The sequence below is a fragment of the Saccostrea cucullata genome, unplaced genomic scaffold (assembly GCF_032062105.1).
Source record: "Saccostrea cucullata isolate Sc308-1 unplaced genomic scaffold, CSIRO_AGI_Scuc_v1 ctg1414, whole genome shotgun sequence".
NCBI classification, from domain to species: Eukaryota; Metazoa; Mollusca; class Bivalvia; order Ostreida; family Ostreidae; genus Saccostrea; species Saccostrea cuccullata.
Window position 1 is genome coordinate 3,170 of NW_026918774.1, and position 15,394 is coordinate 18,563.

The 15,394-nt window shown below is 32.2% G+C and overlaps 1 protein-coding gene and 1 long non-coding RNA gene across 2 annotated transcripts; one reads left to right on the plus strand and one right to left on the minus strand.

Annotated features, from left to right (window-relative positions):
* Window positions 1-4,166: 4,166 nt before the first annotated feature.
* LOC134270863 (uncharacterized) lies at window positions 4,167-5,215 on the plus strand. The gene is made up of 3 exons (XR_009992902.1): window positions 4,167-4,332; window positions 4,538-4,647; window positions 4,911-5,215. It is a non-coding gene; the product is annotated as an uncharacterized LOC134270863 (long non-coding RNA).
* Window positions 5,216-5,744: 529 nt separating this feature from the next.
* Window positions 5,745-13,454, minus strand: LOC134270853 (uncharacterized). Its single transcript, XM_062753102.1, has 9 exons — window positions 13,254-13,454; window positions 12,263-12,452; window positions 11,488-11,598; window positions 10,786-10,849; window positions 9,314-9,486; window positions 8,960-9,037; window positions 8,414-8,470; window positions 6,279-6,536; window positions 5,745-5,800 (listed from the first exon to the last, which is right to left on the minus strand). Exons 1-9 carry the CDS (start codon window positions 13,338-13,340, stop codon window positions 5,745-5,747), a joined length of 1,074 nt encoding a protein of 357 aa, XP_062609086.1. The 5' UTR covers window positions 13,341-13,454.
* Window positions 13,455-15,394: the final 1,940 nt, after the last annotated feature.

Below are 15,394 nucleotides of genomic sequence, written 5' to 3' on the forward strand. Positions count from 1 at the left end.
GATTTCAATCTCGTTTTTTTTTTTTTTTTACATATTTTATCAGAGATTATGACGTAAATAAACTGAGTCATGTGACCATACATCCTCGTCCCCTAAAATCAAAACTTTCCTTACAAAAATTTATTTGGGAGATTAATATAATCATTAGATGAAGAAGAAACGGGATCTCAGCGACATTCACGTGAATGTAAAACTCGTTGAGGTTCTACATTACAGGTTTTTAGCTCACCTGAGCTGAAAGCTCAAGTGAGACTTTCTGATCACATTTTGTCCGGCGTCCGTCTGTCTGTCCGTCTGTCTGTCTGTCCGTCTGTCCGTCTGTCTGTAAACTTTTCACATTTTCGACTTCTTCTCAAGAACCGCTGGGCCAATTTCAACCAAACTTCCCACAAAGCATCCTTGGGTGAAGGGGATTCAAGTTTGTTCAAATGAAAGGCCACGCCCTGTTTCAAAGGGAGATAATTGGGAATTAATGAAAATTTGGTGGCATATTTTAAAAATCTTCTTCTCAAGAACCACTGTGCCAGGAAAGATGAAACTTATAGGGAAACATCCTCAGGTAGTGTAGATTCAAGTTTGTTCAAATCATGACCCCCGGGGGTAGGGCGGGGCCAAAATCGCCGACCTAAGTTTTACATAGAAATATATAGGAAAATTCTTTAAAAATCTTCTTCTCAAGAATGACAAAGCCATAATTCATCATATTTATATGGAAGCATGCTCAGGTACTGTAGATTCAATTTTGTTCAAATCATGACCTCCGGGGGTAGGGCGGGGCCAAAATGCCCGACCAAAGTTTTACATAGAAATATATATAGGAAAATTCTTTAAAAATCTTCTTCTCAAGAATGACAAAGCCATAATTCATCATATTTATATGGAAGCATGCTCAGGTAGTGTACATTCAATTTTGTTCAAATCTTGACCCCCTGGGGGGGGGCGGGGCCAAAATGGCCGACCAAAGTTTTACATAGAAATATATAGGAAAATTCTTTAAAAATCTTCTTCTCAAGAATGACAAAGCCATAATTCATCATATTTATATGGAAGCATGTTCAGGTAGTGTAGATTCAATTTTGTTCAAATCATGACCCCCGGGGGTAGGGCGGGGCCAAAATCGCCGACTTAAGTTTTACATAGAAATATAAAGGAAAATTCTTTAAAAATCTTCTTCTCAAGAATGACAAAGCCATAATTCATCATATTTATATGGAAGCATGCTCAGGTAGTGTACATTCAATTTTGTTCTAATCTTGACCCCCCGGGGAGGGCGGGGCCAAAATGGCCGACCAAAGTTTTACATAGAAATATATAGGAAAATTCTTTAAAAATCTTCTTCTCAAGAATGACAAAGCCATAATTATTATATTTATATTGAAGCATGTTCAGGTAGTGTTTATTCAAGTTTGTTCAAATCATGGCCCCCGGGGAGAGCGGGGCCAAAATGGCCGACCAAAGTTTTACATAGAAATATATAGGAAAATTCTTTAAAAATCTTCTTCTCAAGAATGACAAAGCCATAATTCATCATATTTATATGGAAGCATGTTCAGGTAGTGTAGATTCAATTTTGTTCAAATCTTGATCCCCAGGAGTAGGGCAGGGCCAAAATGGCCGACCAAAGTGTTTAAAGATATATATAGGAAAATTCTTTAAAAATCATTTTCTAAAAATAGCAAATCCATGATTGGTCATGGGACTACTTTTGGATTTAAACTTTACAATAAAAAGCCATTTTCTACCTTTTCCTACCCTTAGTGCTCAGGTGAGCGATGTGGCCCATGGGCCTCTTGTTTTTTTATAATATGTGCTTTAATTCTCGTATCTCTTTCAAAAAAGAAATCAGTGTTCACTCAACATAAAAATGCTTTTATAACATATGAAAATTATTGCCATTTGAGGCGGAAATTGTATTGGAACCGCAGAAGATATTTTTGGGACATATTACTGTGATGACGTATGATTTGATGGATTCTTTTTTCTTGCACCCCAATGCACAAATCGTCAACATTTGAACTTAATCACGTTAAATTCATCTGAATGGACATTAAAAGGTAAAGTATTATTCATTTACAGGTGAGTTATGATATTTTGATTCTGAGAATTGCTTTAACCTAATACTCCATTATACGAGGGTTGTTCGATATATATGTGTATTGTACCACAGCGCGATAACACCTTGCACGATTTAGTCGATATTTATACGCCTGGATAACTATATTCAATGCCTTGCAAACAGTATAAACACGAGACTTCAACTACACATGGTTATAAAATAATCGTCATTTCAATGAAGCCAGTTGTTGACCACTTTTGTAAAAATGGCCGGGAAACGGGCCGAGAATATTAAAGAAATTAGAGCTTATATAAAAGTTCGCACAAAAGTCTGTAATTCGGTAAAGAAGATTTTTTACTGAATTGGGGTAAGTTTATGGGTCTGATAAGGTATATTATGAGACAGTTCGTAGGTGGAGACAGAAATTTCTGACTGGCACAAAGTCCGTCAAAGATGCAGCAAAATGGGGTCGACCTGTGAATGTATCAGGCAAGACAAATGTCTCAAAAGTCAAGGAAATAATTGAAAGTGATGGCAGGTACACGATTCGTGATATTGCCAAAGCTGTTAGCATATCCCTATCGCGGGTGCATTTCATTTTGAAGCATATTTTGAAAGTACGAAAGATTTCTGCCAGATGAATACCCCATATATAAACAGATTACAAAAAAGGTACGAATACAAACCGCTAAGCGACTGCTAAAAATGTTTCCAAACTTTAATTAAAGTAAATTTGCAAACATAGTTACTGGTGACGAAACATGGGTTCACTTTTTCGAACCAGTAAGAAAAGTTTGAAACAAATTATGGCTAACCTAACACGGTAGAGGGCCTGTAGTTGTCAAAAGGACAATGAGTACAAAGAATGTCCTTTCCCAGCAGACACGCAACGTTGTTTCAACGTTGAAAGGAGGTGGAATATAGGTTGCAACGTTGATCAACTATATTTGAACGTTGTTTCAACGTTAAGGTTTCAACGTTGAATCCTCAACCTTTTTTCAATGTTGAAACAACGTTGAAGCTGCAACATATTTTCAACGTTAAATGTCCGTCGATATTTCAACGTTGAAACAACGTTGAGGCTGCAACATATTTTCAACGTTGAATGTTTATCGATATTTCAACGTTGAAACAAAGTTGAAGCTGCAACATATTTTCAACGTTGAATGCTCGTCGATATTTAACGTTGAAACAACGTTGAAGGTTCAGCATTTTTCAACTTTGAGTATTTTCTGATATTGTAGAGTTAAAACAAGGATTAAAATTGCAAAGTTGACTATCTCTTGATTTCAACGTTGAAACAACGTGGAAGATGCAACATTTTTTCAACTTTAGGAAAGTTAGGAAAATTTTACGTTGAAACAACGAGTATTGAGCACTTTAGTTTTTAAGTTTAAAATATAAAGGTGTCTTTAACTTCTAATCCATGTGATTTTCCTCAATACACACACAACTGTATGCATTGTAAGAAAATATTATATATAATAATTATTATACTTAATAAATGAAACGCATGCATTAATAATTGATTTACTCAAAAGAGTTGTGCAAATAGCTAATACCATCTCGTATAAAATTTTAGATATGAATTTACACGATTCATGGCATCTACATTTAACACTTCATTATAATTATATTTCAAAAAATGTTATTATCTTTTTAACAAATTGTGAATGCTATTCTTTTTTACATATTTATAAAATATGTTAAATATAAGCTTTTAATAAATAATAATATCTTTATCCAACATCACACTGTAACTCCATGTTACTATAGAATTAAAAAAAATAATTATTCCGAATTAATGTTCTTAAAATTAGACTGATATAGATCCGTGCCGTATACTATTGCACAGATCATATGTACAGAGCGAATTTAAGAAGTTTTATTTTATTAGATTGTGCTTTTGTTGTGTGCATTAAATTAATTTTATAATCTTTCTTTTCAAAAAATATAAAAGAAATTATTATAATTACATAAGAATGTTCCCACTGACAATTAACCCTAATCAAGTTGCATTACTTAAGATCCACTCCCAAAAACCTTACAGATATTAGATAAGGAGTGCCTCTCGCTTAGTTGGTCAGTTTGGGTGTCAGGATAACCTTGTTATGCAATTTTCTTGCTGTGCAGAGTATAGCTGTTTGCAGCTTATCTAGGTCAAAATTTGAATTCAACTGATGGACAAGAAGTGCGCGTCTCCTTGCTGATCATATTTAATGTGTTTTCAAGCTATATACACAAAGGATTACGGCTGGAATATCAATTTCTGCTCAGTAGGTATTAATTCCTCTTAATGAATTTAAGAAATTAAGCTTTTTTAAGTATCTGTTCATCAATTAATTCTTGTTTTATAAGTATATTTGAAATCTGCGTGAAATGCACATCCTTGGTTCGTGTATTATGTGTTTTGTTGATATTCATTTGATTATGAAATATAAGCCAGTATACTGAAATATTATACAATTTAACTAATTGTAGTTCGTCGTAAGGTTCAATCAAGCAGTGGTGCAGGGAATTGATTGTATAGTCAGCCTTGATTGCATCAGATTCTTCGCCCGTGAAAATTATTCAAAGGAGTGCAACATTTTGTAAGTACACTATGTATATGTATGTCTATAACATTTTTCTTCGGTTATTATTATTTACAAGCATACTCATACGAATTTTAACATGAAGTCAACTTTAATTCTTTTAATCATGTTAATTAAATCCAAGTAGCGGATCGGAATATATTCCTTTGTCTGATTTTTTAAAAACATTCATGTATATGTATTTTTATCGCTTGAAATAAAGTGTTACGTACATTTTATCAAACAAATGGCTTTAACATCTTTATTTTTTTTATCAATAGGCTTTTGCTTTAGAGGATGGATTCTCTGAGCTGTTCATTTCTTTCATTCGTGGGACTTAACTGTATGCGTGATTAAAATCAAGGGATCCGCCACTTTATCGAACTTAGTAGTGTAAGGCAGACGCGTACTTTGAAAGACCTGGATGTGATTACTGTGACCCACTTTTCACTAGGAATATAAATTTTAGTCAAGCAGAGATTTTTGTGATTCAATGATTGATTCCGAAATTATGTTTGTCTTAAAAATACATGTAAAATAAATTCTCTCACAGTCATAATACTGGATTACAACTTATATAAATATTACGCAACTTGAATAATTTTTTTGCTTAGAATTTGAAATGTATTTGTTAATATAAGCAAAATGTAATATTAATTCAACGTGATTTCAACCAAATATCAAAGTTTGTACAACAGAAAAATTTCAACCAAATCTCAACCTTATTTCAACCAATGTTCACTTTTGTTCAATGTTGATATTTGACGTTGAAACAGCTTCAACGTTGCCTCAACTTTCATTTTCAATTGAAAATCAACCATAAATCAACCAAAACTTCAACCCGTTTTCAACGTTTATTCAACGGTGAAAATTGACGGTGAAACAACGTTATATCTCAACGTTGCCTCAACTTTCATATGCAACCAAAATTCAACGTTGATTCAACGTTGAATCAACGTTGAAATGCCTGCTGGGTTATTGCATATTCTTCTCTGGAGATATTTCAGCCGTACAAATTCCGGTGCCGAAGGGCAAAAGTGTTACAGGTCGGTATTACCGAGATGTACTGAAAAAGCTCAAGAAATATTATCAGAAACGACGTCTTGTGTCGGGATTTAGGTATGTCCACCTTCTTCATGATAATGCTCCATCACATACCTCATAGGTAAACCTAAATCAGCGTTCCGTGACGCATTTCATAAATGGATTTAGAGATAAAAAAATTGTGTATTTCAAATCACGGAGAATACTTCGAAGGAATGAAATGTCCATTTGACTTTTTCAATCGAATGCTTTTGAGATATCGTACAATACACAATATATATAGAAAAACCCTCGTACATGTATTTGTAAACCCTATGTTGTATGCACGTGTCATTTTAGAATTCACGTGGTACAAGTAAAAAGATCTAAATTGTACGACAATTGATTTTCCGGCAGATTTTAATTATGTCATTAAGTATGAAGAGAGAATATCTATTTTTCTCAAACTGCTTACTTCAACTTTTTACCTTATTTCTTAATGATATTTTGCGTAAATTTGAATGAAAAAGCAAACGATTTGCAGCCGCATTGTCCTTTTAAGTAAAATTCAAGGAAATGTAATATGAAATTCCAGTATTGTAATCTCAAACAACGTTCAATCTCACCTATCTCATGCTTTTCTGAACTGATTCTATCACCGTCTCCCTGCTGTTTTAGATAACTGTTTATCCCGCTCGAAACGTCTTTGTTCAATGAGGAATATTCTTCTTTGCTAATATCTTCCAATGAGGAGTCTGCCATCTTGCTGGTTTCATCTATGCTTAGGCCTAGTGTGTCATCCTGTTCATCCATTATACAATCTGACAAGGCATTATCATCAGACTTCTCTTCCCCAAGCTTTTTTTGTTCTCTGTCCTTTTCGCCTAAAGAAAAAACGTCTTCAATTTAGGAAGACTTTGATATGTTTCCAGGTTTGTCATATAAACATAAGCTGATTCAGATGTATAAATAAGTTTTTAGGCTTGTAAATATGCATGTATAACATTTGTAAAAGACTTTTAGAGCAATTGATAAGAATATCCAGTTATTATAATATAATATGATATGTGGTGAAATGTATTTATCATTTTCCATATTGAAATTATATTTATATAATTCATATCAACATTTAAGGTATGTCACTGGTTACATTTGTTAAATTAAGGATTTTTTTAGAAGTATATCTTGGATGAGTACTCACATAATATGACTCACAAGCGCGGAAAAAACAGTGGGTCAGTTTGTCTCTTACTGATCTACGGTACAATTAAGTTGACTTTTTGCACTTGACCTTTAACTCTTTAGTTAATTATTATAACCTTTTTAGATATTATTTCATCAGATGTAACGATGGCAAAAATAGAATCGTATTTTACATTAAATAGTTTGAATGATATTTACTTTGAACATAGGACAAGATAGGGTAAGACCATTATTTGGCCCCCTATTTTGGGTGTCTTTCAGAATGATCCAACAGTTTATCCATGTAAACCTGTTTTCAGCCCTGCCACAAAATGAGTTTTGGTTTTAAGATTAAAAAAATACAGGGGTCACAATGAGCTCTGGAAATCAGTCAATTTTCGGAATTTCTCATTTTTATTTAAATTTTCATTAATTTTACAGCATATTTTCTTTCGGAAAACATAGAGCACACGCTTGCCTATCTACCAAATTTATACAGTGTATATTTTATACTCTGATATCAGATGCAGTATATGTGTAAAAATCTCAGATAGGCAAGCGTGTGCTATGTTTACCGAAGAGAAGTGTATCTCAAATATGATGAAATTCCACCAAAATTGAGGAAATTCGGAAAAATGTCCTATTTCTGCACCCTCTAGTGGCTTTCGTGTAAGCTTTGAATCAAAATTTAGTGCTTGTCTTAAAGTAAGCATAATTTTTACGTTTTAACTACACGCTATCACAATTTTACCAGTGTTCTGTTTTTTATATCAAATAGGGGGCCAGATTAGGCTCTTACCCTATCTTGTCCTTTTGCAAATTATTGCGTTAATGCGTGTTATTGTGTGGCATTTTGCACTAAAAAGGGGCATGTGTGTGGTATTTAAAATCTAAAAAGGCAATAGAATAGAATATTTTCGGTATAAAACTTTTTTATGACTTAAATGCTGATCAGTCAAAAGTATCGAGTAGTTTAAAATAATGAAAGAAAAAAAATTGAGGTCACTGATGTTAATTTTGAAATATTGGTAAAAATATGTGAATCACAGGTAAAAAAAAAACTGTGTAAATATTATCATTACTTCTGTAACATATCTCAATTTCTATCTTAATTTCTAGACAAAGTTTGTTTAGGGAAGGTGTAAAATTTGCTAAAAATACCCGGTGTATATTTTGAGACCTTTATTGAAAAGTTGAAGTATATCAGAACGGAAATATTCCCCGAGTAATAGTATTTAAGTAGGTAGATTCTACGATTTTAAATTTAATAACTGCATGTGCAGATTTGCAAAAAATTCTGTCATTGTATAAAATTTTGAAATATCATTCCACCACAAACATATTCCCTTTTAGATTTTGCTTCTCTGTGGCTACATGCCATTTTTTTTTTTTTTGCTCAACATGTTTTCTTTTCTCTGACTCTCCTTATTAAATATAATCTTCCAATTAAAATGTCATTAAAGTTTGTATTTTCTCTATGAATTGGAAAGATACAAACTGATATATATTTCACCAAAAATATGTTCTTTGACCAAGGTTTCTGTATCTGCCGTTAAAAATAAAATTTCAGCATCAATACCTTGGGTTTCTTCACATTCCCGTCTTTCACCTTCAAATTCTATGAAAGGAATTCTTTCTGCAAATAAATATGATTTCACATTACTTCTATTACAAATCAGATTCTCTTTTCATAAAAAAGGACATTACATTCATCAAATTATTTTTTTTTCAAATTATTATCATTTTTCAACGGAGACAATCGACTAACAGAGAAGTATTGATATTAAGGAATGCCAGTAGCCTCGGTTAAATTAAAAATTTAGTAAATTCTGTTGCGATTATAAAGGCCTTGTTAGTTATTGGATGTATTTTGGTTGATTTTGAATTTTTCATTCAAATTTACAAGCTTTGTTTTCAAACTAAAATTAATTACGGAATGTTCCCTCCCCTTGAGCAATTATATAAAAGGCAGGATAACCAGTCAAGAGTTGTTTATTACTCCTCTATAACACCTGAGACTTAAGGAGCTTTCATGGGTCCGTGATTAATGCCCCTCATACACATGTCGCTGTAATTTCACTTTCGTGGTTTTATAAAGTATAAGACATGATAGGGGAATATTTACCCATGGCATTCAGTTCTCTTTCTTTTAAGCTATGTGAACTAGTTTGGATGTCATCCTTCCTCTTGTGAAGCTTAGCCACTGAATTAAAAAAAAACAATATGCTAAATAGTAGATTAATAACATTGTGTAACAAATATTTATCCGTTTGATTATAAAGTATATAAGTATTTAAACTAGAGATTTATTTTTTTTCTTAGATGCATTGAATAGAAGACAAATTCAGACAAAAAATGTATTATGATGAAAAATTACATTAAGATTTTAATAAAGGTACATCTAGTAGAGATGAATGAGAGTCGTTTTGTTGAAGGCTTTCAATGTCCTATTTTTTTCGTATATACATTATTTTCATACCGACGAAAGTCTTTTGTTTTCCTCTTCTGATAATGATTACTGGCACACAGGCAGCAATGAGAAAAAATAACATAAATACGCCCATTACTAGGACCCAAACCCATGTATTGTTTTCATCGATATCCCCTGTCACGGCGGTACTCTTGGTTTCTGTTGGTCCAATTGTTGTAATTCTATTTAAAAGCAAACATATCATTTTCTTTATAAGAGCAGAAATGAATCATAAATCAGTCAACTCTGGATATTTGAGACTGTCTTAATATTCATTACATGACAAAGAATGTTTTGAGGTTGGTGAAACTGAATTATTTATATTAAAATTCAACTGTTTTTTAAATAAGATTTAAAAAAAAAGAGATAGAAATTCTGTGGAATTTTACAATATTTTCCTTGTATACAAAAAAATTTCAAATTTTACAGTTAATCTGGAGTCTGTAAATTTTATTTTTATAACAAAAAACCTTTGAATTTTCACTGCTTATTACTCAAATTAGGTCAAGATTGGAAGAAATTTAAATCTTCATAATATACAAGATCTTCATTTATATGAACTATTTTTAGTCGATATGACATTTAGCATTAAAAGAAGAAAAATAAGGTTTGAAATGTCTAGAAAAGTGAATTAGAAATTTTTGAGACAAATAATAGGATGATAATCACACTTTTGGGGTTATTTCCTCTAAAAGATGACTATTTTTGTTGTTGTTGTTGTTTTTTTTTTGTTTTTTTTTTTTTTTTGTAATGATGAATTTTTTTTTCATGTCGTCGGAACTTCTCGCCCATTAATCGATAAATTAATCATAAGGTGTACAAAATGCTTGTCATAATCCTCACTTAAGGGACAATAAGATAGATCTTGTGTTATAAAAACTTATTTAGAGTTAACAAACAACCAAAGACAAATATATCTACTGCAAATTCCTTATACCCCCGCTTGAAAAGTGGAGGGTATATAGTAATCATTTCTATTATTTCTGTACGCCCGTCTGTCTGTCTGTACGTCAATCCGTCTGTTACGCTACTCCTCTCATACCACTGAAGGAAATTTAATGAAACGTTCACAGAATCTTTATTACATAATGCCATTGTGCACATACTATTTTACTTTTTCATCTGACATATATTTTTAAATTTTCCAGAGCAAAACATGGATACTGCCATAATATTCATATGGGAGGCGGGGTATTATTTAGTGAGCTCATTGTTGTACCTCTAGTTTTAATACATTTGGGTCAATGTTCATAGGTAAGCAAAATTTTGTTGGTTTGTGGGGATGTGATTTCGTGGGTAACTCATATATACAGAGGATTCAATAAATAAATATGTTTATAAAATAAATGTTTTGGGGGATGTAAATTCATGGATAAGGGTGACCCATGAAATCCACAAAAATTGGTCCCCCATAAACATCGGGCATTTTTTGAAAAGAGAAGTTTATGTAACCTTCTTGGGTAAGTAAACTAATCACATACCCCTGTTCATTACACGGAGGCTCAGCAAGAAAGCATCCATTTCCAATAGATAGACAGCTTTGATCTGAAAATGAATGAACAGATACATAGCCTTCAATTAAATGTTTTCTCATTGTCTCATAAATCAGAAATTTTCGTCTTCAATGGGTAAGTCAATTAGATTTTGAAAAATACGTAATTTGAGACAAACATGGCTGAGTGTTCAAGATCACATGGGATTCAAATATGTTAATTTGAGACACACATAGCTGAGTGTTCAAGATCATATGGAATTCTGTATTGTTATTAGATTGGAGCGGGATGGGGCAGTTCTAGGCCTGTTTCTAAACTGTATTGAAATACATGTAGCACTAATTTTTTACATATGCAGTTTTCAAGATGAAACGTCTTGACAAAATCTGTATTCTGTTATAAATATATGTCTTAACGAAATTTTGTACACGTGTTTTTCCCTCAGAAATTTGCACATTTTTATTATATAATTTTCTCTCCTTTGATTAAAACTCAAGAATTTTTTTATATGCCTGTGTAGAAATGTTTTAAATAAATGATGTTATTTTAAAGGAAAGGAAATCAATGATAATTTATCGAGATAAGTTAATCTTATGGGCAATATTAATTGATATACTTTTTATTTACAAATTGTATTATGATACATTTTGATTTAAGAAAAATTAATTTTAGATTATACAATGCACGTACATTTGAATACTTCATTGCTCCAGTACAGCTTATCTGGACACCCATTTCTAAATTGTTTACAGCTGTAGGCTTCAACAAGAGACGTTGTTTTCTTCAGTATCAGACATATACCTATACAAAAGTTTAAATCTATATTGAATTCCATATACTCATGTTATTATAATAAGTTATATGGATTTACTCAATGGCATGAGACAAAAGACAAAAGAAAAATATATTTTAAAGTTGTCTATAAATCATATTAAAATTATTTATATGACTTGCTGAACTTTAGATATTAAATATCATTTTATTTTGATATATTTACATCCACTGAATATTTTCTCCTTTATTTCTTAAGAAACCCCATTGCGTTCATCACTGCATAAACTACAGTAGGCAGGTCGCCTGTACAGATTTCTTAATCAGTGGCTGTTCCATCAATGAAACGTATATAAAGACGTTCGCATCATTAATACAATAATTAATCTTTTTAATCCTACTTTTATTGATTATTTAAACAGATATAAATATAAACAATAAAATGCTTTCTTTGTTTGTTGTTACTGGAATGAACGGTCGCAGCTATTGCAGAAAAAATTAACATAACCCGCTTACGCGGGTTATGTATTTTTTCTGCAACAGCTGCTTCCGTTCATTCCAGTAACAACAAACAAAGAAAGTATTTTATTGTTTAAATAAAGTTTCCAGCCATGTGTAGTATTTACATTTCCCCATTTACAAACCAAGCTTCTCCTAAATAAGCTTAAGATTAAATTGCCAGTATTTTTTTTACTCTTTTCAATTGGAATCCTTGGATATCTGTAACAAAACTCCACCAGTTGTGTAATGTTCTCGTTTGGTATACACATGTATCCATTACTCTCTGTACAGTTTAGGTCAGATGACCTATTTCTCCATTCTGATTGGTTCCTGGGACATGACGTTGTGTTGTACACGGGGAATGAATAGCCTTCCAGCTTATCCTTTGGAGTAGAAATTGGGTTGAATGTATCAAACTCCTTTAAACTGCATAGTACATTTCTTCCAATCTTTTACCTTATCATTAGTTTGTTAAAACAAGGGTAAAAGATAAAGAGATTTAGATTTCGTGATTTAGTAAAAGATTTAGAAGATAATCAAGAAATTACAAGAATAGAAAATAGTATGGTGACATTAAAAAAATTTCTTCTCAAGAACCACTGTGCCAGAACACCTAAAACTTGTTGGTTGCTACCTTCAGTAGTGTATGTAGAGGCTGGCACAAAAGGGAGTCAAAGTTTTACAATGGAATCTCCTCAAGAAAAACTGGACCAGAAGAGTTAAAACTCATGTGGAGGCATATTGGGATAGTGTAGAATCTAAATTGTTTAAATCATGTTCCCTGAGAGTAGAGTGAGACCATTAAAGGGAATCGAAGATTTGCAATGAAATATATAACAGGAAAATCTTCTTTATAGACGCTCTTTTTGATAAGGTCTTTGACCTATTGTGCCAACCTTGGTGATTGGCAATTTATTTTTTTCTATAATTTCACAATTTTGAAAGAAGCATTCTTGCTGATAATTTTTTTCTATATGATCCCTTAGAACCCGACCCAAACTCTTTACCCTCCCTCGAATTTCAAAAATATGGTACAACACTCACAGATTCTCATTTTAATGTTTACAGATTGACTGTACCAATATATAAACTAGGTCGTATTGTTTGCGTAAAGCTTCAACTAAGCATGTTTTACTTGTAGACATAAGTAACTTTCAAATAAAGTATCCATAATATAAACTTACACATTTTACCACCCAGTGTTTTAGTGTTGTCATCAAAATCCAGAAATAAACATACATCGAGGTACGTGCCATGGACATGATGGACATTTGTCTTGTCTAATGTCTTGATCCACATTTGTGATCAGTCTTTGTCGCTAAAAAGCTTTTAAAAAAATCAAAAATCCCAAAAACTAAAGGCAAGCCTTTATAAACGAAAACTAATATGGCGGACTCACAAGTAAATTCTTGAGTACAGACGTCCGTGAATCAGATTACCTTTTATTGTGCACAGTTTAGTAGAAAAAGATAACAACCTAAACTGTGACATAAATGAGACACTTGTTTTGAACAGTGTTTCGGTAAAAAAAAATCAATATTTTAGAAGAGTTAATGCATTAATTCAGGGTATCAAACTTAGAATATGCACATAAAATTATAAAAAAGGAGAAAGCACTTTTGCATTGTTTAAAATCACCTATCTGTGGAGGTGACATTAACAATTTTGATAACACGTTATGCTGATACTTGTCTTAGCTTTTTGTTACAAAGTACTCAGAAGAATAGGCTAATTTATACAAAACAGTGTGGAGTACCATTTTACATGAATATACATAAAATATTTAACTGCGACATAAGTAGTTCGAATTATTACTGCAATGAATTATTGATTTTGTCCTTATTGGGATTTTTTCAATACAGGAAAGGCAGTTTTCTTAGTCATCTATGCATAATAATGGATAACCTATTTCATGATATCGCAGTAAGTTACTTACATTTGATTGAAATGGAACACCATTCTTCAGTTTATTTTGTTTTATACTCTCAGTTTGCAAAACTTATGATTTCTGCGATTTTTTTTTCCTTTATTCTTTTTTATCATTTTCATTTAATATGCCTAATATTGCAATACATGAAAAGTTTTCTGACAAAGTATATATTCAAAGTCATTTTAATCATGACAATTATAGGGTTTTTTAAAATAAAAATACAACATCCGTTCTGCCCTTATGGGGGCAATATTGATTTTCCAATTAATACATATGGATGTTCTATATTGTTTGTTAGTATATAAAAGTGTATGTAACAAAACAAAACAGAATAAGTTGAAAATGACTAGTAATAAAAAGTTAAAATATAAAACATTTGAACATGTGCATGGTGTGTGGTAGAAAAGTGAAGCGTCTTTCCGTGAATGCATGTCGGGATCCGACTTCTGAATACAGATTTCAACTTTTGTGGCAGCAGTGAGAGATACACAAACTGTTTTTCTTTCACATTTATCTTTGTATGTCCTAAGAATTGATGATTTGTTTTTCTTTGCTTCTCCGTAACAAAAGAAAAACTAGTGCTTAAGTTAAGTTAATATACATTATATTGGTTGTTTAACGTGTTGCACGTGCTCGCTCTTGAAAGCACGTGCGCGCAAAAGGACCTTCGTTCGGCAAATCTACATAACATCCCTACTGACCCTTAAAAGGTTTTACCTAAGTCGGATGTGAAGTTTACAAGATCACTCGTGGACTAGATTTTCCCAGGAAGAAGAAAAATAACTAGATGAGATCTCGTTGCAAGCAACGAGTAGGTCTTCCGACCGACTTTTCTCCAGCGAGCAGAGCAATCAACTTCTCGGATTGAATAAATCATGAGACAAACCATTTATTTGGTTTTAGTGCTCAACATCTAATTTTGCTTTTATGGTATCTTTTAAACTTAGCAAAACACTACTTTATGAAAAGTAAGGTAAAGGTCAAAAAGGTCAAGGTCAAAAATGGTGATGTAGTTAAATGGCTCTCATCAGTATTTAATAAAGAGTGAAGTTTTTAATAAAGAGTGAAGTTTGATAACACCATCTTGAATAGTATGCTTAAAACTGAGCTAACCATTAATTTAAGAGAAATGGGGTCAATGTCAAAATATGTTGACAAAATTGCATAGCTCTCGTTAATATCTATCAGCATATGTATCATAGAGAGTTTCTTTGAAACTGAGATTTGAACTGAGCTAAATGCAAAGTGTGACAGAAATACAGCAGACAGACATGACAAACACTATGTTGCCTGCAATATTCCTGGCCGTGCATAAAAATCACTTCTTTTTGCCAAAACAAAATCTTTTTGCTCTTAAGTATGCTTTATTAGATAACTTTAAAAATAAATATCAAC